Source organism: Kickxella alabastrina (assembly GCF_025024165.1).
Source record: "Kickxella alabastrina strain RSA 675 chromosome Unknown BX661scaffold_32, whole genome shotgun sequence".
In the NCBI taxonomy this organism is placed as follows: domain Eukaryota; kingdom Fungi; phylum Kickxellomycota; class Kickxellomycetes; order Kickxellales; family Kickxellaceae; genus Kickxella; species Kickxella alabastrina.
Genome location: NW_026251503.1, coordinates 1 through 25,972, shown reverse-complemented (window position 1 = coordinate 25,972; position 25,972 = coordinate 1). Strand labels below are relative to the sequence as shown.

Sequence of the window (25,972 nt, the reverse complement as noted above, 5' to 3'; positions counted from 1 at the left end):
ACGATGACGATGACGATGACGTTTGCCCATTTTATTTACATTTATGCCTCAATTCGAATCCCCCCTCTCGCTTTCATTTTCATTTCCCAATTTCAATTCATTATTTCCAATTTCTCTTTGCCATTTGCCATTTGCCATTTGCCATTTGCCATTTGCTCAACACACTCCAAATGCCGTCCAATTCAAACCAGCCCGAGCCCGACCTCCTCCAGCTGCGCGCCATTCTGCGCGACGAGCTCATTTCAATCCTCGAAACGGTACCTTAGCCACACACACACCACACACGCACACACACGAAATGAACAAGCGACCCAATGCATCCCACTCTCTCAATCCCTCCCTTGCTCTCCTCCTCATTTTTAGATTCGAGGCGCCAAGTCGCTCGTCCTCGACAAGGACCTGGCCGGCGCGCTCAGCTCCATCGTCGACTTTGCCGTGCTCAAGGACCACGGCGTCGAAAAAATCTACCTTTTGGAGCCCGGCCCGCTGCCGGCCACGACGCCCAGCACAGGCATAATCTACTTTTCAATGCCGCACGTGCGCAAGATGAAGTGGATCGCCGAGCACATCCGCCGCAACAGCAGCTCGCCGCACGACTACTCGCTACACCTGGTGCCGCGGCGCACGCTGCTGTGCGAGCGCGTTTTGGAGGAGGAGGGTGTGCTGGGCGACATTACTGTGTCGGAGTACCGGATGGATTTTATCCCGCTCGAGGACGATCTGCTGTCGCTGGAGCTGCCCAACACTTTCAAGGATTTGTATTTGGATGGCGATTTTTCTAGCATACAGTATGTTGCACGCGCCGTTATGCGCCTGCAGACGCTCTATGGCTTTTTCCCGAGGATTGTCGGCAAGGGCGACTTTGCTCGCATCCTGGCCGACTCGCTTACTAGGATGCGCTTGGAAATGGTCGCTGCGTCCAACGCATCGGCGAAGAACACGGCCGTGCTCGCAATGTCCAGTGTGTTTGACTCCGTTGTCATCATCGACAGGGCCGTCGATCTGGTCACGCCCCTGCTGACCCAGCTCACATACGAGGGCCTGATCAGCGAGGTTTACGGCATCACCAACGGCTTCGTGACCCTACCCCAGCAGCAGCAGCAGCAGCAGCAGCAGAACACGCCCAACACAGCATCGGCCAGCCAGTCCCCGCCATCACCGCCATCGCCACCACCCCCACCATCCGCCAGGGGCAGCAGTAGTGCACCGCGTCGCAAGCGCCTGGCCCTGAACTCCCAGGACGACGCCATCTACCGCGAGACACGCTCGATGAACTTTGCATCCGTCGGCTCCCTCCTCAGCAAAATGTCACGCCAGCTGCAGGACACTTACGAAAGCCGCCACAAGGCCAAGACCGTCCAGGAAATCCGCTCGTTTGTCGGAAAGCTTGGCTCCCTCCAGGCCGAGCACCAATCGCTTAAGGCCCACGTCTCCTTGGCCGAAACCATAGTTAAGCGCACACAGTCCGACGATTTTAACTCGCTGCTAGATATTGAACAGACCCTGGTTGCCGGCTCAGACCTGTCCAAGGAGCAAATGGCCTATGTTGAAAAACTCTTTGCTCTGGCTGATCCCCTGGCTAGTGCCCCCGGTGTGCCCGGAAACGACGATGTAACGTCGTCGACCCAAATGCTGCCGCCGCCGGCTCAGGCCCCGCATTCGCTGTACAAGTGCCTGCGCATCCTGTGTCTCTACTCGCTGTGCCGCAGCGGCCAGTCAGGCTTTAAGCAGAAGGTCTATGACGCTTGGTACGAGGAGCTTGTTTCTGCCTTTGGCCACCAGCAGACCGTCACTCTGGATAACCTCAGCAACGCTGGGTTGTTTGTATCGCCGGCCACAGCAGCAGCAGCAGCAGCCATGGGCGCCGGCAAATCCAACACCAACGCGCAAGCACCAGCCATTAACATCAGCACCAGCACCAGCACCCAACACCCAGCAGCGGCCTGCTGAACACCGTAGCACCGTCAACTAGGCCACGGAATTCCGTGCATACCAACTCCATGGCATTTCTGCGCAAGTCGCTCAACCTCGTTGTTAGTGATGTGCGAGAGTCCGATCCGAGGACATCTCGTACGTGTACTCTGGCTACGCGCCGCTCTCCGTCCGCCTGCTGCAGTGCCTGGTCCGGGACCCGGCCGTCTACACTGCACCCACCTCCAACCGCTACGCCTCCCTGCTCCTACGCCCACTCAACATGTCGCTGCAAACAGCCAGCAACCGCCCAGCCTCTCTGCAAACCTCTGATGACGGCACGCAGAATACCGGCGGTGTGAAGAGCGGGTGGACTGGGTGGGAGGATGTTTTGAACGAGTTGCCCGGCGAAACCGTTGATCTTGTGCAGACCCCTGGCGATGGCGATTCGAGACTGCCGCGGGTGCTGCTGATGCTATGATTCGCAGGCTCGGGGAAAAGGCTCCTGCCACTTTGGTCGTGTTCCTTGGCGGCTGCACGCATACGGAGATCGCTGCCCTGAGGCTTTTGTCGCTTCAGCATAACCACCGCTATGTCGCCGCGACTACAGAGATCATCAACGGCAACTCGTTCTTAGATCCCCTGATTCAGAAAACCCTGCCAATCAAATAAACAAACCGTGGTTCGATTGTACCATTTTTCTCCAAAAAAAACATAAAATGCCGCAAGTCAACTGCCGCCAGACATTCTCTTGTCTATTTTCAAAAAAAAAATTCACTTTGGGAAATCCTTACCTTTTTTATTTTTATTTATTTTATTTCACCGTAATAAGAAATTACACAAAGCACTTGTCGTACATCCATCACATCCATAGTATCCATCGACCCACCACACAATTACAGCTTTCATTTTCACTTGGCTTTTTCAGTGTAATCTTCACATACATACTAATAATCATTGTTTTGTTGTTGCTAAATATCCAATGCTATCGTAGCTATTGTGTAACTTTGTGCAAATACAAGCAAAAAAAGACAAAACATTAGCAGCTATATGCTGGGGCAGCGTTAGCAGGAGCCAAGTATTGCGCAACTTTATGTACAGATATGAGACTAGAAAATCCGATTAGATTGAAAAAATCCAAGTAAAAAAGCATTGGCCGACGAAAACGCAAGTTGAAGACACCGTAGGCGCAAGTTGTCACCCCGGAATGCGCGCAAACAAATTCTGGCGGACATGAACAAAAGGAGCAAAGCGAGCATGTAAAAATTTGTAAGAAATAAATAAGGAAAGATAGTTTTTTTCGGGTTTTATTGGCATATTAAAAGCAATAAAAAAAATGCAGTGACAAACTTTTTTCAATTGTATACAGTGGGGTTTACCAACCTACGCTTTGCCTAGTTATTTTTCTCATCCACTTACTTATTTTTGCATATAATTATACTTTTAAATAACAAAATATGTTTGAGCACGCAGATAAAATAAACAAGCCAATACAACTGATTATCTTTGATAAAGAAAGCAAGGCGGTACAATGTGTATGTATAAATGAGAAAAACGTGGATATTACAAAAAAACAGCAATGGTTAGACGGATACCATAAAGGTAGAAGTATTATCATATTAATTATAATAGAATGTTATGCCAAAAAATGGTAGGTGAACTAAAAAAGGCTACTAGTGACATCTATCTTTCACTTGAAAATCTCATATATTTAAAAGTGAAAATAATAAAACCGTACGCTTTGGATTTGTGCATGTAGCTCCACACCATACCATTAAAGAAATCAAAGTAAAAATAGCTTTAAAATACCCATTATTGCTGGACTCTTTTGAAATAACAGACGCCAAAAACCCATTGTTAATTATAACCATTTCTTCAAAATGAGGATGTTAATGCTTTATGATATTATTATTTTACATATGCATGTCCATGTTATTAATTTTTTTAGGTTTTACCTAGCTTATCATATGTCAATAAATTGATGCCCTTTATGTCCTTTATCAACTAATCAAGTGGAAAATTTGAGGCTTATCAATATTGCAAGTTATATTGCCTACATGTGTTGATACTGAATGTATCTAAATAATTAAGCACAGTAGATAACTTGAATTCTGGAAGCGACGTTCTGTGAATGTGTAGATAAACTACTATGTATCAAGGTGTATTATAATATAAGTGCTATGCACCGGAAAATGTGAAGAACATATTACTTTGTTTGATCACTGCGTGACTATTAATTGAGTGTTTGTCTGGGTAAGCAGCCAATACTGCTTAATCAGTTGATCACGACCAACCAATACTTTTATGTTTATTATTTGCCTTTCTTCCTCCCACGACCAACATATAAATACGACTAAAGGCAAAAATAAAAAACCATCGGTCAGAGTTGTATAAATTGTGTAGTTTTTTATACTGTTTGTTATGCTGTGTTGTGTTTAGGGCGTGTGCTTGGGGTCATTAGAGAGTCTGGAAATACCCGCCATGGTTGCTGGACATTTTTTTAAATTTGATTATCTCTGCTAACAAAATGGTTACAGGCATAATAAAGAATAAAGCAATCTGATAGCAACTGTGGTAGATGCACTCAAGTCACCTCGTTTGGACACAAGTTTATTTGCCTGCTTGTTTGATTTTTTATTAGTTCATTACCAATTCTTTTATTTTATGCTGTGGGGCAAGTCATTCATTAAATTCAATTTTCAGCTTAGATCCTTCCATATTTTTTATTATTAGCACCCATCAAATGTTCTCCATATATCTTGGGAATATGCATATATCACAAGAGCATCATATTGCATTTAATTTGCGTCAAGGATGCTAAAGATAAATCAAATGACTGTACTTCTGTATACACTTTACACTTTACACTATCTACATATCCATATACCATGTAATTTATCCTCTCTTTATTTTTTGTTGGGGGTAAATATCAAAAGTGAAAATATACAAATATATATGGATCGACACCGCATGCCTCTTCAATCACTAAAAAATGAAAATAAATTTTTTTAGCTGGCGCTCGGCAACAGTTTTATTTAATTGAGCTTTAACTGTAGCATTGGTTGCCCACCGAGCAAACGCAAAGGTCAGTTTATATCTAAGAAAGTTGTGCTGGCACTCGGGTATTGTGTTTATGTGTGCCAGTTAGAACTAATATCAACAATAAGTGGTGGTAAGCGCACGCAAAAAGCTCGCCTCTTTTTATTCTTCTATATTTGCTGTGTATTATGTCTGTAATTTTGGTCGACACACAGACGATCCCACTAGTTACAAATATACTATTACCTCTGCGAGGCCGCACATGGCAAGCACCCAAGCACCACATGTGTTTATGTTCTGGTGAGGGTGAGCGGTGGTTTTTGCTTTTTCTGACAGCCAATGTGAATTATTTATTGTCTTTATATTTGAAACGGACTTTTTGTTGGGCGGGATTATTTTAGGGAACGCAGCCACCCCTTCCCCTGGTATATTGGCACGCAAAAAAGGACCGCTTCAAACAATTGCAACGAAATAAATTATACTCATTGTTTGTCTGCAACTGAGCTGCTTCATTGGATTTCAAAATTTCAAATGCAATTATAATGAGAGCGGAAAAAACAACTTATTTTCGTGTGCATCATATGGTATCCAGTTCTTTATTTTTGCGTACGCATTTTTCCGCACTATACAAAAAGAAAAGAAAAAAATGTAAAAAATGAAAATGAATAAATAATTTCTGGTCGCCAAAAAAGCAGAAATGGGAGGGCTATAAAAAGGGGGCGACAAGTTCCTGGCCACCTCCTCCTCTCTCTGTTCTCTTTTTTCTCCTCACACAGGTTGCCTCACTTTCCCTTTTATTTGATGACCGTCTCTCGCTTCAACAACTGTGTCATAAGGTAATGCACAAAGAACGTATGAAATGTACCAACCAACTATACAACCTTTGGCACCCCACGTCATTGTCCCGGTATCAGACCTCATGGCATTCGTGCTGTGTTGTCCGGTAGAACTGCCCGTTGTTCAGACAGCCGACGCCCCCGGCCCTTGCTGAGCTTAATAGAAAGTGTGTTATAATCTGCTTCCGGCCCCTGCTGAGTCAATGTGGGGGCGGATGGTCCTCTGCTTCCGGCAACTTTGTGTTTGATGTGCACCACTCAGCGCCTACTGGGGCTGCGCATCCGTCTCCTGTTTTGTGTTGTCCCTTTCTTGGCCGCTGTCATTGTTGTGGTTGATCTGCTTCCTTTCATCACATATCAATGGTCCACTTTGACGGCCCTGAACAGCTTTGTGTGATGGTCTTCATCTGGAGCCAAGCCCTTATTTTAAGTGGGGGTGGAAGCGAAGGAAGCACCCGACCATGCGCGAGCGCTCAGCCGGCTGGGGCTGCGAGTGGACCGGAGAGTGTTGCTTTTTTGTGGAGATTGACGAAAGCGCCGCAAGTATTACGCGGGGCTGGTGTAGGGCAACAGTCCTGCGTTCCGTATGCGCGTCGTAGTTGTTGCCTTGCGAGAGCAAGGCCGTACACAACATGTACAACTCTATTGAGTTGTGGTTTGGTAAGCTGCTTGGCTAGGCTGAGAGCCTTCAGCTTCCCCGGTGCCAGAATCGAAGCAGCAATTCAAGGTTGTGGGGGTGCTGGAAGGTCTATAATTTTTTGAATTGTTTTATAATCTCTATCCAGTACCTCCGGTGAGTAAAACGCCAAAACTAGAGAATAAAAACAATCCCCAGGTTTGAGAGGGTCGCGATGTTTTTGGTTTGCATGTCATGTTAGTAGCTGTGGGATTGACTGGAGACCTTTTGTTGGGCCGGGCCACCCGAGAACACTAGGGAGTTTGAGGATGCCTTCGGCGGTTGCTATATGATGATACGATATGCCTGCAATAAAATTGCAAGAGTTACCTTTTAATAGATACTCTAAATTCCTCGTCACTGGCCACCGGTGGCGGGGAAAATGAATTCGCAATCAAATCTGACATCAACCGTGGAAAGCACACTCAATATTCCCCCTTTGAAACTGGATTTGCTCGCCCGAATAATTTTAAAATGTATTGTTGACATAATGTTTATGTTCCGTAAATATAATTTTAACTTTTAGCTTTGCACATTTATTCAAATTATTATCAATGTTGGCAGCAAACTTAAATGTATACTGGTGCGACATTAGCTGTAAAAAGGATGCCCAACTGCCAATACACTGGCCAAAAAATACATTTGCCACGAGCTGGTGCAATCAACACCAGTGTAGACAAGGCTTGTACACAGATAACAAAAAATGGGATTTCAGAAATTCAACCTGGCTATTACAAATAAATTTAAAATACATTTTATAGCAAGGTAAAATAGGAAAATGAATTCCAGAATATTTCCTTTCGTGCTAATTGTCAATATAAATACTTTAGATATTGTAAACAATAAACGTTTAAATCCAAAATCGGCCTTGGCCTATTATAATACTTTTGTCACTGCGAATAAAGAGCAGTCACTATTCCCGCCGCAATGGTCTCGCCGTTCTTGCGCAGCATAACACGGCCCAAATCCTTCGAGTCCTTGAAAAGTTCCAAACACACTGGAGTCTCAGTTCTGATTTCAACCCGCGCTGTCGCTCCCTTCCTAATATGCCTTGGCCGCTTCTTGACAACCTCGCCTGTGCGCTGGTCAAACGTCTCGATGATCTTGTGGATGACCGCTGGCACGTTCAAGCTTTGGATATGCATTAGTCCCGGGAACCCATTGGTAATTGGCACCTGTGGATCAAACACCACCAGCTGCGCCTCTAGCCGTGTCACAGCCTGGATAGGCTTGGATGTGAGTGCTGAGGCGCAGACAACAGACCCAATAGAGAATTGCTGAATGTCAATGTCCTGGATCATCAGGACCACAGAGTCACCAGCTACCGCCCACTCTTCGGCCTCGTAGTCCACATCAATGGATTTTACCACTCCAGTGGATCCGCTAGGAACCAGTGTAATCTGCTCTCCAATCTGAACATGGCCCTGCGCTATGCGGCCGCTGACGCTCACGCTGTTGCCACTGCTGAAGGACCCGCCCTTGAAGAAATCCGTCACTGCGAGTCTGAAAGGCTTGCTCACAGGTCGCTCCGGCATGGTGAACGTGTCAATCAGGTCCACCAGGCACGGACCCGCTCCAGGAATCACATTGCTGTCCCCCGCTGCTGCTGCCGTATACCAAGATGTTAGTTCACTGGGAGCCGCCTCGCCATTAGCCGCGTCGATTCGGCGCACAAGGTTGACACCCTTGAGCCCACTGACGGGTGCAAAGCGCACATCCTCCTTCAGGTACCCACAGCCAGTCAAAAAGTCAAGCAGTCTGCCCGAAATCTCATCGTATCGCTCTTGGCTCCATCCAACGACATCCAGCTTGTTGACCGCCACCACCAGCTGCCGCACACCCAGCGAGCGGATGAGAATGGCATGCTCGCGTGTCTGACCGTTGCCGTCAAACCCGGACTCAAACTCGCCCATCGACGCGTCGACGACCAGAATAGCCACATCTGCGCGACTGGCACCAGAGATCATATTGGGTACAAAGTCCCTGTGTCCGGGCGCATCAAGCAAAGTGAACTTGCGATTCTTTGTCGAAAATGAGCTAGTCGCAATGTCCATCGTTACGCCGCGCGATCTCTCCTCTTCGGTCTCGTCAAGCACCCAGGCGTAGGCAAACGACCCCTTGCCTATCTTCTCAGAGTCGCGTTCAAACTTCCGCATTGCGCGCTCGTTCACTTGGCCCATGGCATACAACAAATGGCCCATAAGCGTGCTCTTGCCCGCATCGACGTGTCCCACGACGACTAGATTCAAAGTTTCACGGTTTTTTTGCTCCTTGGAGTACGCGGCAATCACATCGATGCACTTCTTTGATTTGACCTGCTGCGGCGGCGCTGAGGACTCGTCCGTGGGGGTGGTGGCGGACACATGAGTTTCGACGTTGCTCTGCTGCGAATGCGGCCGGCTAGTGTCCCCAATTTTCAGCTGGCCAATCTCCTTGGATACGGATACAGCCGCTGATGCTGCGGGTTTTGAGGAGGAAGGGGATGCAGTGGCATTCTTGGCAGCGCTTGATTTGGCAGGCTTTGCTGCGGGTGCGACAGGCGCCTCTATATTGCAATTTATGAGCAGATAGACCGATGCACCAGGATCAAAATGTGACTTAGCGTGAGTAAAAGCAAACTGTTATTTATATACAAGTGAGCCCAAATACATAATTTTTTACAATGTTGCAACATGATATTACAAGAGTGAGCAATTGCTGGCCAAAACAGAGGAATTCATGCAGAATCCCTGTTTGACCATCAGGTGTGATGTGAGAAGAAAAAGCGTTGCAAATGTTTGGGAATAGAAATATAGTCAATCATCGAGTGGAAGAGCTGCTGCTGATAGACGAGCTGGCTCCCACAGCCCTGCTTTGAGCTGCGAGAACCCGGTCATCAGGGCTAGGCGTGTCAAAGGAAAATCGCCCGACACCAGTGCCCGTCGACTTATCCACAAGCATACGAATGAGTGACGGGTGGCCAGCAGTGATTTGATGCTTAGACAGTTGCAAATTTTTGGACGAATTGCTGCTACTTTGAGGAATCTGGTCGAGCAGTTCTTGTATCTCGCGCTTGAGCCCATCGACAACGGCCAAAGATGCCTGTGACGCTGCCGCCGCCGCTGTAGTCGACTCACAAGCTTCGCTGTTGCTGCTGTTTGGCGCAACGCCATTGAGAATAAAATTAGCTAGCAAGGATGGTTGTGCGCTCGCAACCGGTGAATCCGCAGCCAAGTCTTGTGTGCCCGCCCTGGCAGCCGGCAAGGCCACGCTTTTGAGCGCTGGCAGTTGCCGTCCGGCAAAGTTCTTTAGCACCGGGTTGGACGTCGGCTGCCTCGCCTGAAGCCCGGGCCTAGATGCCAATTGAGAAAGCGAGAGCCCCTGAATCCCACCGATGCTAAGCTTTCCTAAACTGGCGGGTTGGATTGGGCGCGTCTTCAGCGCAGCCAGTGCTTTGCCAACCACAGACGGCGGGTTTGCTGTTGTCGATTCGGCTGTCGCCGAGGGTGATGATGTGCGGATGCTGCTCAGCGAACCAAGAGATAGCTTGCTTAGCCCGTTGCTTCCAGAGGAAACAGATGCCAGCGACCTCAGTGAAGAGCCCGTTGATGACAAGGATGACAGAGATCCCAGGCCCGCGGGCTTATTCTTTGCCAGTCCAGCAAGTCCGGATAGTGTTGGCGGTGTCAGTGATTTTGTTATGCTGGTTTGCGGCTTCTGTCGTTTCTGTGCTGGGTGATTTCCGGGGCGATGGCGCGCATTAAGCAGTAGCGCTGAGACTTGAGCATCGTAGACATTGTCCATATCCACTATTCTTCAATACCATTGGGAAAAAGCAATGTCAAAAAAACGCCAAGAGTATCGTGCCGTTTCAAAAGAGAATGAAGGAAAAATAGGAGAGAAAAAAGAAGAAAAGAGAGATTGGGAGGCACGGGAGGATGAGGCAGGCAGGCAGGGAGGGAGGGAGGGAGGGAGGAAGGGGAGGGGAAGAGATGCCAATAAAATATACAGGAAATAAATAAAAGAAAACAGTGGCAAATTTGGATATTTAGAGAGCACATCTAGACATACAAGTAGACAAATGAAAAAATGAAAAATGAGGGAATGAAATAACATGTATAACTTACTCTTGGACTTCAAATTGTACGTCTCTATATGAAATGTAGTAGGGGGTGTAAAACAAAATGAACAGGGTATAATTAGTAAAGAAAATCTTTAATTAAACCCCAGGATTGTTGCCAGCAGTCAATTAAACGCTTACTTCTCAGCCATGCGATGGTCGCCGCTTCGTCAAAATAATAGTACCACAGCGACTCCTTAATATCCTGGTCTTCAATTCCTGTATTCGGCCCGAGAGTGTCCTTCACCGCCTTTAGTCCCTTTTGCAACTTGACTACACGCAATTATGTAAGAAAAAAGCAATATTAACAAAGTGTCTCGTTTTTAAAAAAAATGTCCAATGAAAATTCATGTGAAAGTTAAAAGGTTTCTTCAGTACTTGAAAAACATTAATGACAGGAATGTTTAACTTACTCTGTTCCTCATCGGTCAAATCCTGCAGCTCGTCGTAAGCGGCACCGTCCTCCTCGTCGTAAAACTCTACATGTATGAATGTCATATACCAAAAGATTTAGTCGTGCTTTTTATTTTTGCGTTGTATTTGTCGGCAAGCTATTTTTTCAATAATAAAAAACTGCGAGTGGCTTGAAAAAATTTGGCGTATATTCTCTCATTTCTAGTTACCTTCTTCAAGGTCAAGGTTTCTAACTGCTCTATGTCTGGACATGGTTGAACCCGAAATTGATAAAGTGTATTTTTTTTGTAATTGGAATTGGAATTTTAATTATAGAATACAGAATTGGCCAATAGTGTGAAATTAAATAAATAAAAAATTTGAATGAAGAAAAAAAGAGCAAAAGGGCAACGTGGCTTTTGTTTCTTTCTTTTGTTTGTGCGCAGATTGAAAAAAAATTGAGATCTTGAGATCACAAAGCATATCATGTGACATTTACAACACGCCTTTTCCAGCCATAAGCCCACATAACAAAATAAACGCACAATTCAAAATTTTCATCTTGTGTCGTGTTAACCACCTGCTCTTTCCACGCGCATTGTTTACATTAAGACAAAAACACACACACACACATACACACACATTTTTTTTTTATAAAAACAAGCACACTTTCATCTTTTATTTATTTATTTTATTGTTACCTTGAATAACAATAACAAAAAGGATGGCTGTTACTCATCAAGAGAGGAACTTTGTGGTTATTGAGATTGGCGGCTACACGACCAAGGCACTGAGGGATACGACAGACGTGAACATCCTGCCGTCGGTGGAGATCCGCACACGCGCGGGCATTCTTAAGCAGGAGGCAGAGAAAGCTGACGAGGCAGCGTCACCACTCGACAAGAGCTCCGAGCAAGAATCAAAGCTTCAGAAGCAGCAGGACCAGGGGCAGGAACATACTAGGGAACAGACTAAGGAACAACAGGAGCAAGCAGCAGCAGCATTATCACCACCACCACCACCAGCATCAACGGAGAGTGAGAACGAGGGGACTGACTCTCAAGAAAAGGATGCGGAGAAAAAAGATGATCCTGCCGCACCAGGCAGCAGCACAAAGGACACCGACGAGCCAGCCGAGCCAAGCTACATATTTGGCACAGCATTAGAAACTATTGACCCTGGGCTCCTCGAAGCCACCGTGGACATAATCCAAGCAGGCAGGGTGCAAGACTGGGATTTGCTCTCAGCGCTCCTGCGGCACATTCTCGTGAAGGAGTTGGGTATTCGTATATCCGACAACTACTGCCCGATTATGTTCAGCGTTCCGCCGCAGTGGTCCAAGGTGGATCACGAGGCGTTGACCCAGGTGGCCTTTGAGGATCTGAACGCCCCCAGTGTTGAAATAATGGAGCAACCCCTGCTTGCTGTTTACGGGAATGGTGCGATCTCCGGGCTAGTGGTGGATTTCGGCCACTCAGTGACTACAGTATCGGCCGTTGTGGATAACTGCATCGTTTACAACTCTGTTGCGCAGAGCACGATTGCCGGAAGCGCTGTCACTGAGAGGCTGCGTGAGCTGTTGGATGCGGACGAGGGTCTGCGTGCGCAGATGGACGGAGAGCATGTGTCGCTGGATTTTGCCCAGGCAGTGAAGGAGTCTGGGCTTTGCAAATTCCAGTTGCTTTCGGGCACGGGCGTCTCTAATGGGAAAGCCTCTGCCAGCGGAACCTCCGCTTCCTCCTCCTCGGTTACTGCCGCCGCCGCCGCCGCCGCCGACAGCGAAGCTGCTCAGCAGGAGGGCAACAACAGCGGCAATGGTGGCAACGGGGCCAGTGACGTGCCGTCGTTCAAGTACTTGGGCAAGAAATACACACTGCCCAGGGACGTTCTGCACAAGGCACCCGAGATCCTCATTCGCTCTCCGCCCACCCACGTCCCACTGGTCAGCCTGATGAAGCAGGCTGTGCTGGCATGCGATCTGGAGAGGCGTGCGTCGCTGTGGGAGAGTATCCATGTGGTCGGTGGTTCGTCGCAGTTTGCCGGAATCAAGGGCTTTTTGCAGTTTGAGCTTGAGACTACAGTCCTGCCGACAAGCAACATTTTTGCAAACTCGCAGTCGCGCGAGATTAAGTTCGCGTCGTTGCCAGAGTACTTTGTCGGCTGGCGCAACCGCGGGCACTGGTCGGCATTCCTCGGCGCTTGCATTGTGGCCAAGATTACGCTGAATGACTCGAGGCACAACGTCACTCGGATCGAGTACAACGAGAACGGACCCAGCATTATCCACACAAAGTCATTCTAGTGCTAGCAAAAATGTTAAAGCGTTTAATGTTGGTACAAATGTAAGAAGAGAACAGAAAAAAAAGAATAAGAAAGGCACAATATTAAAAAACGAAAAGCTAAGCCAGCTCAAATTGGGCAAACGACGTTTGCTTCTTGTGCTTGAGCTTCAAGCACTGGTACTGGTCTGACTCCTTGTGGTAGTAAAAACCGGTGACTGCAGCCTCCTCCCGGTCGTAACACACGTAATAGAAGCCATCGTAGCTGGCGCCGTTGATCTTGCTGAGCTTGTAGTTTGGCACGATGAAGCGCTCCTTCCATCTCATAAAAACGAATTTATCCGAGGTGCCCAGTTTGTAGTTAAAGTCCTTCGAGTTGAAGCGGTTTCGATACTGCATAAACGCCGGAAAGAAGCTCTATTGGAGGTATAAAGGCAGGAGAGATGATGGCGAATTGCAAATTAATTAGATAATATATAAATGTACATATTTGTCCAGCTTATGTTGCATATGTACGTATTTATGTGTGTAGAAGCAATATGCAAGGCGGACACACACGCGGCACACGGCAAAAAAATAATAGGTGCATAGGCCCAAAGGCGTAATAACACGCCATACGCAACATCGACAAAATAACTTGCGCCCGCGGTACGGCTCTGCGACAACCAATACAAAAATAATGAGAGAAAAAAACAAGCAAAGAAAAAATACTTACCCAATGAGTGCGATCAGTGTCAACAGTGGCTTCCCACTGGTTAGTGACAAACGAGTTGGACGCAGTGCCAACAATCTGAGCGTCAAAATACGTGGTCAGGGTGGGCAGCTCGCTGGTCAGGCCGCGGATAGTAAAGTGGCCGCACAGCTCAGGAACGCCCATATCGACATACTGCAAGCTCACATCGACCTCATAGCTGCGCTTGCCATTCGACTGCGATCCAGAGAACTGCGAGCCCGAGTACAAGTGGTGAAAGGACGTTGGCCAAGTGCTCCACGCCTGCGAGAATATAAGCTGCTCTGATGTCGGCAGCAGCTCGTTGTCGCGCTCCTCAAACTCCGAGGTATAGCCAGGGTCGAGGTCGTCGTCGTCGTCGTCGTAGTCAATGTCGCTGTCCGCTGTAGGCGAAGAGCCATGCATGGCGCCGCCCATGGTGATGTTGGAGTCCTCAGGCGGCGAGTACATGCCGCCGTTGGGGAAAATACCGGCCTGGCCGCCGCCGCGAATATCCACAGCACGCGGATGGCCACACGCACCAGTGGAAATGGACAGCGGCAATCCGACGGTGCTTCTCTGCGCATATGGCGACAGCGATGATTTGCCGCTGGCAGCCGACGTCACATTAATCAGAGAAACACCGTGCTCGCCTTGTCGCTGCTGCTGCTGCTGCTGCTGCTGCTCGGAGCCACTGGTGCCAAAGAAGGCTCTGCCCTCGTGCAGCAAAAACGGCGACTGCGACTGCGACGGCGACATTGCCGGCATCTGGCTGGCACACCGCATGTTGGGCGAGGCGCTGGGCGACGGAAGGCCGCTGCTGCCAACGTCGACTGGCGCAGGCCGCGTCGGCTTCCGCAAAGCCCCAGCGCCGTCAAATGCCGCCGCTCCAGCACCAGGCCCAATAAGTAAAGCGTTTGGCTGTGGCTGCAACGAGCGCGACAGCAGGCCTCGTGTGGCAGCAGTGGGCGAAGGGGATGCCCCGCTGGGCTTGCAGTCGGCGGTTCGCAGTGTGGGGTAGGCGGTTGCCCGAGGACTCATGCTGCGTGTCGGACCCATTCCAACGCCTCCTGTTGTGTATCCGCTAACGGCGGCAGAGCTCAGCCGGCGCCGGCCGCCGCGATTTTCGCTGACTCTGCGATTGGTTATGACTGGCATGTCTGGTGGCAGCAGTGGAGAAAGAGAGAATTGAAGATGGCAGTGGGCTTTGAAATAGAAAAATAACGTATGGAAAGAAGAAAAAGAAGCAGAGCAGAGCACAGGCGGTGTTAGAGTCAAATGGCTATTTGAACAAATATGTATGTCACGCGCTTGGGCGGGCAGTAATTAAAGCCGAGTAAAATATGCTTTCTTGGGCCAGCTGTTGGTGATGCCGGTTGGTCAATTGTTTTTTCTAGTGAGCAGCAAATAATGTGCGAGTGAAAAATACGAGCAAAAAAGGAGGCGTTGTTGAGCATGCTGGTGGCAGGTATTGCAGGCTGCTTTACGCCGGACAGAAGAGGCCGAGGTATTTATATTTATATGTGGGATGGATGCCTCAGCAGCGCTCGCCAGGACGGCGCAAAAGCGTTAACGTCTGCGCCAGCGTGAATCGAGGGGCGGGCCAACCCAGTTTCCAGATGAGGGTGAAAAATGCAAGCTGCGCTCGTGACCAAGAAAAATAAATAAAAACTAAGCGCACGTGCCACGCGCCTCCTGAGCAACAGAAAGCAATCGCAAGCACGCTGCGCTACGCTCCTTTTCCGGCGCTCCCGCCGATTCAAAAAATAGAAAAGGGACAGCAGCCACAGGCGGCAGCTGCATGCCTGGAACCAATGGCGGGGGCGGGGGAAGGGGGGTTGCATTCAGGCAATGGCGGACAGCAGCGTGCGCATTGTGTCAATAACGACGCGGTTCTCGGCGGGCGTTCCGACGGTGATGCGCAGGCAGCCCTCGCAGCCGTAGTCGCCGCCGCGGTAGCGCACGACCAGGCCCCTGCTCTCGGCCATCTCGGTGTACAGGCCCTTGGCGATCTCGTTGGACACGCGGCCCTGCGCGTCGGCAAAGCGGCACAGCACAAAGTTGGCGTCGTTGCCGCCAACAATGGCCGCCACGTGCGGCAGGCTGCGCAGCGCAGGGATCAGGACGTCGTCGCGCTGGCGGCACAGGTCGGCGGCAACCGCGCGCATCCTGGCGATGCCCTCGGGGCTCAGGGCGTCGCGCGCCACGTCCAGCGCCAGCGTCGACAGGCTGTAGGGCGCCTTGGCGCTGTTGAGGTACGCGACCAGCTCGCTGCTGGCCAGCCCCAGGCCCAGGCGGATGCCGGCCAGCCCGAAGCTCTTGCTCATGGTCTGCATGACCACGACGTTCGGGTACTCGGCCACCAGCCGCGCGCAGGACACGCCGCGGTCGGCGCGCATAAAGTCAACGTACGCCTCGTCGACGACCACCAGCCCGCGGTACTCGGACTCCAGCACGCGGCGGATGTCGGCCTCGGCCAGCCGCGTGCCCGTCGGGTTGCCAGGCGAGCACAGCCAGACGATCTTGACCGTCTGGTCCTGCGTCGCCGCGCGGATGACCGCGTCGACGTCCAGCTGGAACTCGCGCCCGGGCTCCAGCAGCAGCGGCACCTTGGCGACGTTGACGTCGTTGATGCTGGCCACGACGTTGTACATGCCGTACGTCGGCGGCGTCACCAGGATGGTGTCGCGCCCAGGCTGGCACGTTATGCGCACGAGAAGGTCGATGACCTCGTCGCTGCCCACGCCCAGGAACACGTTGTCGATGCTGGGCACCTCTGGCCGCAGCTGCAGCACGCGCTGCTTGACGGCACGCCCCATTGGGTCCGGGTACCGGTGCAGCTGCTGCGCGCAGACCTGCGACGTGACTGCGCCGCTATCGCTGATCGACGTCTGGTACGCTGGCCCGTAGCTGTTCTCGTTGGCGTCGAGCAGAATGCCCTCGCTGTAGTCGTCGCGCGCGCAGCGGTACGCCTCGAGCCTGAGGATGTTTGGCCGGATGATGTGCTTGATGTCGAATGGGGCTGGGGCGGGCATTGCTGTTGTAAGAGTCTTTTGTGTGTGGTTAGCAAGCGGGAGTGAGTGGCCAAAGCAGATAAAGTGTGGTGAGTGGAGGCGAGATTTGTTCTGCGGCAGCTGGGGAGGGGATCCCGATAAAAACGGTTTTTCGTCTGTTTTCTTCTTGAACAGATTAGGAGGCGTGAGTCACCTCGCACATATGTGACCAATCAATCTTACGCCGCCCTGGCCCACAAATCGAAGTTGGCCAAGGCCCAGATCCAACACGTGCTGCTCACAGCCGCCACCCACAAGCTACACTCTCTGCACTTGCTGGGAATGCACCGGCAATTTTGCGCGCGGGAGCGTGTGCCGGGGGGAGCAGCCACAAATCACCCGGCTCCATTGTTGTTGCTGCCCTTTTGTTTGAATCCTTTCCTTCGGCTACTGCTCCTTTTTTACTTCTGCCACATCTCACTTTGCACAACCACCACTTTCTTTGCGCGATCCAATCCCCATCTCCGCCCCCAGCTCTGTCTCCATCCCCATCTCCGTCCCCGTCTCTGTCTCCATCCCCACCCCCATCCCCACCCCCATCCCCACCCCCATCCTCACCTCCATCCCCCACGTTATATTTTCCACAATGTGCGACGTCTCCGAAGGCATTCCGAGCACGCCAATGACGCGCTTCGAGCGCAAGCGCGTCCCGGGCAAGTGCATCAAGTGCAAGACAGCGCAGCCCAACGTGGTGATCCGCGGCTGCCTCTACTGCAAGCCGTGCTTTGTGCGCGCCAGCATCGCCAAGTTCCGCACGGCTCTGAGCAAATCGCGCAAGCGCGCCGAAGGCCAGCCAACAGACCGCGCCATGGTCGCTCTGTCGGGCGGCGCATCGTCCAGCAGCATGCTGCAGCTCACGCTGGACTACCACCGCACCGTGGCCATGAAGGGCGGCTCCGCACAGCCGCTTTATGGCGACATTGTGGCCGGCCATGTTGACGAGTCGGCGCTGTTCGGCGCGCCTGTGGGCGACCAGGGCGGCATTGCGGGCATTGTGGGCAAGGGCACTGCGCTGCACTGCGCCCGGCTCGAGGACGTGTTTGCGGCGGGCGAAGAGGGCGAGCAGCCTGTGCTGCTGCAGATTGTGCGCGCGAACATCGCGCCCGGTGCTGGCATCGACAGCTTCTGCGCGCAGCTCGTGCGGCCCGCGGACTCCGCAGAGGTCGCGCCCAAGGAGCGGCTGGCCAGGCTGTTTGCCGGCCTGGGCTCGGCAACCAACCGCGAGGCAATGCTTGAGGCGCTCAAGACATTCCTTCTCGTGCGTCTGGCTCGCACCGCCGGCTGCAACGTGCTGCTGCTGGGCGACTCGGCCACGCGCATTGCCACGAAGATCGTCGACCTGACCAGCCGCGGCCGCGGCTTCTCGCTGCCGCTGGAGGTCTCCTCGGAGTCGTCCTGGTTTGCCGGCCTGACTGCCATGCGCCCGATGCGCGACTTCACGTCGAAGGAAATCGCCTTTTTCGTGCGCTGGACTGCGCAGCGCACCGTTGTCGTGCCGACATTTACGACCGGTGCTCTGCCGCGCGCGTCGATCGGCCGGCTGACCGAGGCCTTCGTCGTCGGCCTCGACCGCGACTTTGCGTCGACCGTGTCCACCGTCTGCCGCACTGTGCAGAAGCTCGAGCCTAGCCCTGAGGCCCTTAGCGCGCGCCCCTGCATTGTGTGCGCGATGCCTGTGGAGCCCGGGGCCCAGGCCTGGCGCAGCCGCCTGACTGTCAGTGACCCCCAGCAGGGCCAGGGCCTCCGGAGGCTGGATGGCCCTGTGGCGGACAGCGGCAGCGTGGCGCTGGACATTGCGTCGCACCTGTGCTATTCGTGCCAAGACGTTCTGCATTTTGCTGACTCTGACGGCCTGGAGCTGCCGGGGTTCAGCGTCGACCGCTATCGCAGCCAGGTGGCGGCGCAGCCTGTGGCTGGGGAGGACGAGTCAAAGCATGAAGCGCTGCGCAAACGGGTTGAGCACTTCTTTTTAGCCGACGAAGATGATGATGCGTGAGTGGAATGGATGGCCTGATTCGTGGTTTTTTATTTAAAATTTTTTGCTTTTGAAGACGAATCCAAATCTACAAATTGAGCATGGTGCTGCTGCCTCTCCCCCTCTGCATCATCAGCAATATCTGCAACGCTTGCATCCAATCGCTCATCACAAAGGAAAAATTGGTCTCTGCCTTTCGTCATACGCACTCAGCTGCCGCTTCGACTTTATTGTCCCGATGTGTGCATCAAAGACATGGACAATTTGCGATCTGCACAGTGCATGGTGCATTTTTATCATTCAAATCCGATCATGAGGCTGGGAAAAATGATAGTGGCAGCAGCAAGCCAATCGCAATTGTACCTGCTGAGTATGCGAGCACATGTGCGGCAAAAAAACAAAAACACATTCAACTCTATTTCTTGTTTTTGCACAATAAAAAGACGCTTTTTCCTGTGTTCAGAACCTCTCAAAGGCTTGCTTTTTAATATCTGCATGTGCCCACTTCATACATTAGGTTTGAAAATCATTCACACTCAATGTATGAACAATGGTCATGGTCATGAGCCCAGAAATCGCTCTAATTTCTAGAAATGAATGAGTGGATGGATGGATGGATGGATGGATGGATGGATAAATGACCAATTGTGAAGTTGCGTGCTTATCTCGCATTCAACTAATTATGCTATTGCTTAATGCTTGATGCTTGAAAATTGCAAAATTGCAAAATTGCAAGATATGGATGTTTGATTCTCAATGTTTTTGTTAAATAATTTCTTTTTTTGTTTTTGTTTCGTTTTGGACGCATGTCAAAAAATTCATTTGACAGCATAATGCAAAAAATATAAACCCATTAAATAGGCTACTCTATTGCGCTTTTGCATTTTTGTCCTTTTGCATTTTTGCCCTTTTGCACTTTTACCATTATGTCTCTTTGACGTTCCCCATTCCTATTCTCTTTACATCAACCACAAGCCTTAGGATGTTTGTTTATTGCTGAATCCCGGGCGCCTGGTCAAAGAAAGTGCCTGTTTCATCTTTTTAACACACCACATGAACTAGATTTGCTCTCTTTATTTCAACACGGAATGATGGATGCTCTATTGACTCCCGCCCTAATTAAAAATAAATATTTATAGAGAATTGATGTACAAAGTGAAAGAATCAACTGCAGAAACAGCTGCAGAAACAGCACCCCAGTCAACTTCTTTTTGCCGTTATTCACTTACTGACTGCAAAACATTATTTTCGTAATTAATTATTTTCTTTTTTTAACGCCCTTTGCTCTACACTAACAATAATAAAGTACACCTTCTTCTTGGACTTTAAATAGACTGCATCAAGGAGCAGGCTTTTTTTTAAAAAAAATTTCCCTCTCTCTCCCTACTACTTTTATCTAAACTCCCACTCTACTTTGCTCTCTACAGTTACAGCTTTCGTCACTTGCGTTGCCAAAAAATTATTTATTCGCTGCCAGTTTAAAACAATACTTTATTACTTCAACTTTTTTGACACACAATATGGAGCTTATTGACACTTTACCCATTGGCGACCTCCCCACGCCCGTCCACACCCCCGGGTCATCCGAACGCTTTGACGGCCGCCCCATCTCTCCACTCAGCCGCTGCAGCTCTGTGTCGTCTTCGTCGTCCGCGCGCCGTGACAGGTGGAGTCAAGTGTTTGAGCACGCCCTGAAATCCGTAGTTCACATCACCTGTGACGTCCACGTCAGCTTCGACACCCACTCCATGAGCCACTCCACAGCCACAGGCTTTGTTGTCGATGCCAACCTAGGAATCATCCTGTCTAACCGGCACGTCATGTCCAGCGCTCCATCAACCCACTACGCGCGCTTCGAAAACACCGAGAGCATCCGTTTGATGCCTTGGTACTACGACCCTGTCTTGGACTTTGCCTTTTTCCGTTACAACCCTACGGAGCTCAAGCGGGCCACGCCGCTGCCCATTAGCCTGGCGCCGGAAAAAGCCGTCGAGGGGATGGAAATCAGAGTCATCAGCTGCGACTCTGGCGAGTCCATCTCGGTGTCCTCGGGGACCATTGCTGATACCAAAAGGCGACAGGCTACCGGCAGCTGCTGCTTTGACTACCATGTGTTCAACACTTTTCACTGCGTCGCTGCCGCGGGGACAAGAGGTGGGTCCTCGGGCGCCCCTGTGCTGGACATCGAAGGCGATGCTGTCGCCTTGAATGTCGGCGGCATCCACAAGACCCAACAGTCGCTGTTCCTACCCTTGCACCGGGTTGTAAAAACTCTCAACGATTTGCGGCTGGGCAACATGCCGGCACGCGGCACTCTGCAGGCTACCTTCCAATTTGAGCCCACCGAGGTGCTGGTCAAGGCCGGACTGCCGCTGATGGACATTTGCCTCGAGTATCCGGAGTACATCGACACCAGGGGCATGCTCAAAATTACCAGCATCGTCCCAGAGTCACCCGTGGAGTCCCTCTTGATGGTCGATGACGTTGTGTATGCTGCTGATGGAAAGCAGGTGTTTGATTTTGAGAGCTTGTTTGACGTCCTGGACTGCTTTGTCGGCGAATCTGTGTCGTTGGCCATCTGCCGAAACAGCTGCCTGACAACTGTCACTGTGCCTGTCCACGATCTGTTTGCCATTACGCCAACCAAGCTTCTGCGTATTGGCACAGGCTGCTGTGAACGCGGCACCAACATAGTTCTGTGTGATGTTTCATACTTAGCTGCCAGCTCAATGCATGTGCCCCTATCTGGCGTTCTTGTAGCCGAGGCCAACACGCTGTTTACGTCCGCCGGTATTGCACGCGGCAGCATTATCACGCATCTTAACAACCGGTTTATCCAAAATCTCGATGCATTTGTCGAGCTGCTTCTGGGTGTCGAGGATGGTGCTGGATTTATGGTGCAGGTGCTTACAACGTCCGGCGGCAGGTTTTCCAGAATATGTGTCTTGCCGAGTATTCCCTCCGCATACTCCTACGATATCATGCAGCGGCGTGCTAACTCCGGGTACTGGTCCATGGAAAACATCCGCCCCACCGCATTGCCCAAAACACTGCCAACCAAATTGTCAGCCATACCGGTGTCGCTGCAGGCCTCGCACTCTCAGTTTCAAAAGGTGCACTCGAGCATTGTGTATATCCAGTTTTACGGGCTGGCCCCGGTCGGCAACACTTTTTCCTGGGCGAGCAAGGGGCAGGGCTACGTGGCGTCCAAGGAACACGGTATTATTGTCTGTGACAAATCCGCCGTTCCCTCGTATATGGGCACAGTCACTGTTGCCATTGCAAACTCCATTGAAGTCGAGGCCTGCGTCGAGTACATTGATCCCATTGGTTGCTTTGCGTACCTGCGGTACAATCCAGACGAGATTGCCGGTAACGCTTTAGAAGAGGCACCGATTATTGGTACTGATGGTGGCGCCACACTGCGAGTCGGCGACAGCGCCGTGTACTTGGTGCCAAACTTTGGAGATACTCCGATTCTGTGCAAAACACAAGTTGAAATGCGCAGCCTCGTCCCACTCGACGACCTGGACCCAAACCACGAGCAAGTACTAAACATCGAGGCCATACTGCTGAAGGATCGCCCGACCCCCATGTCAAACTCATTCATCTGCGACAATGACGGCTTCCTGCGCGCCATGTGGGTCAGCCATACCAATGCCAGCATGGACGGCGGCAGCAACGACCGCATATGCTTTGGCATCGACATCCAGCAGACATTGTCGGTAATTGAAAAACTGAAGCAGCAGCGCTCGGTGCACCTTTACTCCCTGAATGTCGAGTTCTCCAGGCTCAGTCTTTTGAACGCCCGCATGTACGGTCTGAGTGGCCAGCGTGCGGATGAGTTTTCACAAGCGGTCCCCTATGTGCGCTCAATGTTTGTTGTCCGTAGGGCGCCGACCTCGGGATCTGATTCCCAGGACTTGCATGTGAACGATATTGTTCTCAAGGCCAACGGCAAATGGGTTGACGGCGTATCCAGTCTTGCTGCATTTTACGAAGACAGTCCTGTAGAACTTTTGGTGTGCCGCGAGGGTGCTGAGCATACTCTTAGGCCGAAACTAATGCAAATCGGCGATAAAACTACAAGTCAGGTTGTGTATTGGGCAGGCATGTGCATTATAGATTACGACGGTTTTAACTACAAGCAGCGCAAGTGGCCGTCCAGCGGCATCTATATTTCGCGGACTGGCGTCAGCTCGCCAGCCAGCCATATTTCTTGGCCGCAGATGATCACGCACATCAACCAGGTTCCGATTAAAAATACGAGCGACTTGATCGCCGCAATTCAAAATACGCAGACTGGTTGTCAGCAATTTGCCGGCAAATTGCTCAAAGACCAAATCGGTGTGTCTGATTATGTGCCTGGTGTACTGGTTAAAATCAAGCTGTTGAACAAAAGTGGAGTCGCCTACGAGACTGTCATAGAGACAGACGAGTTGTACTACCCAGCTTCAAGCATTGAACACTGCAACAACGGCATGTCCAAATGGATTCGCAAGTTTATCTAATACTCTAATTTGTATTGTTCTAATTTCTATGAATCTATAAAAATTTAAATTTAAGACCACAATTGCTTTAAGCAATGACGTTGGCGCTGTTGGAGGAGCTGACCTTGTCACTAGTTACGGTGGCGTCCTTGTTATTGGCGTAATAAGTGTTGTCGTTGTAGTTAGCAGCAAAGGAGTCGCGGTCAAAGTTGTTGACCGTGCTGAGCGCAATTGGAAAGCCCGATGCGTAGCTTCCGTAGCTGCCAACACTACCGTAGTTACCAACACCGCCATAATTGCCGATATTGCCATAGTCGCCGATATTGCCATAGTTGCCGATATTACCATAGTTGCCAGCACCGCCGTAATTTCCAGTACCACCGTAGCTATTGTACGCGTCGTATGCTCCGCCGTAGGGGTAGACGTTGTTGTTGTATCCTGCGTTGTAAGGATAAGCATTGCCATAAGCACTGCCACCGTTGACATTGCCACTCCCGCAAGTGTTTTCGGTGGACTGGTAGCTGGCAGAAACGGGGCTGGCATTAGCAGCAGGCGCAATAAAGGCAGCAATGGCAGCAAGAGTGGCGATAGTAGTGGCAAAGCAAAGCATGTTTGTAAATGTTGCGGTTGTAGTTGGTATTTAATCTAAAGTGGAAAGTGTTAGCTGAGTGAGCAGTGTTGTGAGGATACTGAATACCTGGAATATGAGACGCGCATTGTTGCTTTATATATACAAGTTTTTGTCTGGAAGTTCAACAAATAATTTACATAAAGCCTATTTTCAAATGTCAAATATATGAATGCAATCCAAAATTTGCTTGTACATATGTTTTATCCATATTTTCTTGATTCATCTGCCTATTTTATCTTTTTTATTATTGGCACCACTTAAAATCACAGGAATTAACAGCAACAAGTTAATTTGTTGAGCATTAAAGTTGAATTTATAGCAATGCTTGTCCATGTATAAAACAATGGAAAAAATCATATTTAAAATCGAGTAAATATGCTAAAGCCCGATTTGGGCGAATGTACATATTTATTTTTTGTTACTATTGCTGCTACTAATGTTATTGCGGTGTTTGCTGTTGACACTCCGAATTTGACCAAATCAAGAAATTACGTTGGCAGTATTGAGGGCGTGCACGTTGTCGCTGACCACATTGGCGTTTTGGTTGTTGACAAACAGCGTGTTGTCATTGAAATTGGCAGCGTAAAAGTCGCGGTCAAATGCATTCACGGTGTTGGCCGCAAATGGAAAGCCGCCCCAGCCCCAGCCGCCGCCACACCCAATTCCACCGCAACCTCCCCAGCCGCCGCCGCAGCGCTTGGCCAGATGATCGCCAGTGGAATGATCGCGTCTGATAAACGGGAAGCCAGCGGTGCCAGCGACAGCAGCGCCGGTGGCAATTGCTGCGGTGTTCACAAACGGAAAGCCAGCAGTTCCGGCAATGGCAGCGCCAGTGGCAAAGCCAGTGGTCAATGGCCCGACAAAGCCAGTTCCAAAAAATCCGGGAGCACCAACAAATGGCAGAATCGGGCTGGCAGTGGCGCCAGGAGCAATAACAACAACAGCGGCAGCAAGGGCAGCAATAAAAGTGACAGCAGAGTTAGGCATGTTTAAAAGTGATAATTGTATGTATGTATGCTTGTAAATGTGTGTTTGTAAGTGTATGAGGCAAGAGGATGTAGAACACTGAGTGTAATGTTTAACATTTTGAATTGTTAGTCCGGGCTGCTCTATATTTATACACTTTTTGTATGCACTCAATATTTTTATTATTTTATTTGAAAAACTACATATAAAAACATTTCACTGCATGTATGTTGGATCGCTCGATGTATCGAGTATCGCTGTTAAGTTACTGCGCTTGTTAGTGCTAAGTTGCTGATTGGATAAAAGTTTTTGTCAATGACTATGTCAACATAAAAATATAAAGGAAACGAACACGCAGAAAATTTTATTTGGTCAGTATGGAAATGTCAACTCCGCAGTTTTCGTCTGTTTCGACGCCCAGATCCTCAAACAAATCTTTGAGCTTTCCCGGATACCCTTCAGCAATGGCGTCAGATATGTTTTTGAACATTCGCTTCCGGGCAGCCCACTGCTTAACCATCGCATTGTACTCTGTGTCAATCTTCTTCTTCTCTTGAGGAGAAATGACATCGCCCGACCGCATCTGGACCAGCCTTTCCTCGTTTGTCTTCATCTCCAGCGTTTTCTTGGCGATGAGCTCGCGCATCTGGTCATCAGTCAGGGCACTATTCAACCCTTGCAACCGTCCGCTCAACACTTTGTTATCCTCTTTGAGTTTGTTCATGCGCTCCTCCATCTCTCTGATCGACTCCTCCTCCTCCTCTGCATCCTCGATGTTGGGAACTTCGATAGAGTCCTGGTTGGCGTAGAATATCTGCAGCTTGTTGTTGGTCTTAACTATTATCTTGCCCTCTTCAGCCAAGTCGTTGAGAAGCTTTTTGGCCTGCGCTGGCGATACAAGCCCATGGAGCTGGC

General features: G+C 50.0%; 9 protein-coding genes across 9 annotated transcripts; 5 read left to right on the top strand and 4 right to left on the bottom strand.

The window, feature by feature from the left end:
• Positions 1-116: 116 nt before the first annotated feature.
• BX661DRAFT_188604 (Sec1-like protein) lies at positions 117-2,768 on the top strand. The gene is made up of 5 exons (XM_051537441.1): positions 117-257; positions 364-1,824; positions 1,923-2,042; positions 2,063-2,335; positions 2,365-2,768. Exons 1-5 carry the CDS (start codon positions 171-173, stop codon positions 2,581-2,583), a joined length of 2,160 nt encoding a protein of 719 aa, XP_051388874.1. The 5' UTR covers positions 117-170; the 3' UTR covers positions 2,584-2,768.
• Positions 2,769-5,968: 3,200 nt separating this feature from the next.
• On the top strand, positions 5,969-6,684 carry BX661DRAFT_68641 (uncharacterized protein). Its single transcript, XM_051539413.1, has one exon. The coding sequence runs from the start codon at positions 6,147-6,149 to the stop codon at positions 6,546-6,548; it is 402 nt and encodes a 133-aa protein (XP_051388873.1). The 5' UTR covers positions 5,969-6,146; the 3' UTR covers positions 6,549-6,684.
• A 668-nt stretch (positions 6,685-7,352) lies between these two features.
• BX661DRAFT_226794 (uncharacterized protein) lies at positions 7,353-11,318 on the bottom strand (the record flags this gene model as incomplete). The annotated part of the gene is made up of 6 exons (XM_051538978.1): positions 11,185-11,318; positions 10,975-11,040; positions 10,703-10,834; positions 9,375-10,214; positions 9,293-9,343; positions 7,353-8,986 (listed from the first exon to the last, which is right to left on the bottom strand). Exons 1-6 carry the CDS (start codon positions 11,225-11,227, stop codon positions 7,353-7,355), a joined length of 2,766 nt encoding a protein of 921 aa, XP_051388872.1. The 5' UTR covers positions 11,228-11,318.
• A 228-nt stretch (positions 11,319-11,546) lies between these two features.
• Positions 11,547-13,310, top strand: BX661DRAFT_188598 (actin-domain-containing protein). The gene has a single exon (XM_051537440.1). The coding sequence runs from the start codon at positions 11,679-11,681 to the stop codon at positions 13,254-13,256; it is 1,578 nt and encodes a 525-aa protein (XP_051388871.1). The 5' UTR covers positions 11,547-11,678; the 3' UTR covers positions 13,257-13,310.
• A 112-nt stretch (positions 13,311-13,422) lies between these two features.
• On the bottom strand, positions 13,423-14,116 carry BX661DRAFT_133945 (vacuolar import/degradation protein Vid24; the record flags this gene model as incomplete). Its single annotated transcript, XM_051532631.1, has 2 exons — positions 13,423-13,650; positions 13,949-14,116. Coding segments are annotated over 2 exons (396 nt in total), but the record flags the coding sequence as incomplete, so codon positions are not given.
• A 1,670-nt stretch (positions 14,117-15,786) lies between these two features.
• On the bottom strand, positions 15,787-16,977 carry BX661DRAFT_146484 (histidinol-phosphate aminotransferase; the record flags this gene model as incomplete). The annotated part of the gene is made up of 1 exon (XM_051533171.1): positions 15,787-16,977. The coding sequence occupies one exon, from the start codon at positions 16,975-16,977 to the stop codon at positions 15,787-15,789; it is 1,191 nt and encodes a 396-aa protein (XP_051388869.1).
• Positions 16,978-17,473: 496 nt separating this feature from the next.
• On the top strand, positions 17,474-19,054 carry BX661DRAFT_156672 (uncharacterized protein). The gene has a single exon (XM_051533279.1). The coding sequence runs from the start codon at positions 17,582-17,584 to the stop codon at positions 18,989-18,991; it is 1,410 nt and encodes a 469-aa protein (XP_051388868.1). The 5' UTR covers positions 17,474-17,581; the 3' UTR covers positions 18,992-19,054.
• A 1,297-nt stretch (positions 19,055-20,351) lies between these two features.
• On the top strand, positions 20,352-23,535 carry BX661DRAFT_188594 (uncharacterized protein). Its single transcript, XM_051537439.1, has one exon. It carries the CDS (start codon positions 20,491-20,493, stop codon positions 23,479-23,481), a length of 2,991 nt encoding a protein of 996 aa, XP_051388867.1. The 5' UTR covers positions 20,352-20,490; the 3' UTR covers positions 23,482-23,535.
• Positions 23,536-25,421: 1,886 nt separating this feature from the next.
• Positions 25,422-25,967, bottom strand: BX661DRAFT_188590 (Tat binding protein 1-interacting protein-domain-containing protein; the record flags this gene model as incomplete). The annotated part of the gene is made up of 1 exon (XM_051537438.1): positions 25,422-25,967. A coding segment is annotated over one exon (546 nt), but the record flags the coding sequence as incomplete, so codon positions are not given.
• Positions 25,968-25,972: the final 5 nt, after the last annotated feature.

What these genes read in the sequence shown, in the direction of transcription:
- BX661DRAFT_188604 (XM_051537441.1), top strand. Translation starts at nt 171, where the DNA reads ATGCCGTCCAATTCAAACCAGCCCGAGCCCGACCTCCTCCAGCTGCGC. An exon ending in TCATTTCAATCCTCGAAACG is followed by an intron (nt 258 to 363) that starts GTACCTTAGCCA and finishes CCTCATTTTTAG; the next exon opens with ATTCGAGGCGCCAAGTCGCT. An exon ending in TCAGCAACGCTGGGTTGTTT is followed by an intron (nt 1,825 to 1,922) that starts GTATCGCCGGCC and finishes CACCAGCACCAG; the next exon opens with CACCCAACACCCAGCAGCGG.
- BX661DRAFT_68641 (XM_051539413.1), top strand. Translation starts at nt 6,147, where the DNA reads ATGGTCCACTTTGACGGCCCTGAACAGCTTTGTGTGATGGTCTTCATC.
- BX661DRAFT_188598 (XM_051537440.1), top strand. Translation starts at nt 11,679, where the DNA reads ATGGCTGTTACTCATCAAGAGAGGAACTTTGTGGTTATTGAGATTGGC.
- BX661DRAFT_156672 (XM_051533279.1), top strand. Translation starts at nt 17,582, where the DNA reads ATGTGCGACGTCTCCGAAGGCATTCCGAGCACGCCAATGACGCGCTTC.
- BX661DRAFT_188594 (XM_051537439.1), top strand. Translation starts at nt 20,491, where the DNA reads ATGGAGCTTATTGACACTTTACCCATTGGCGACCTCCCCACGCCCGTC.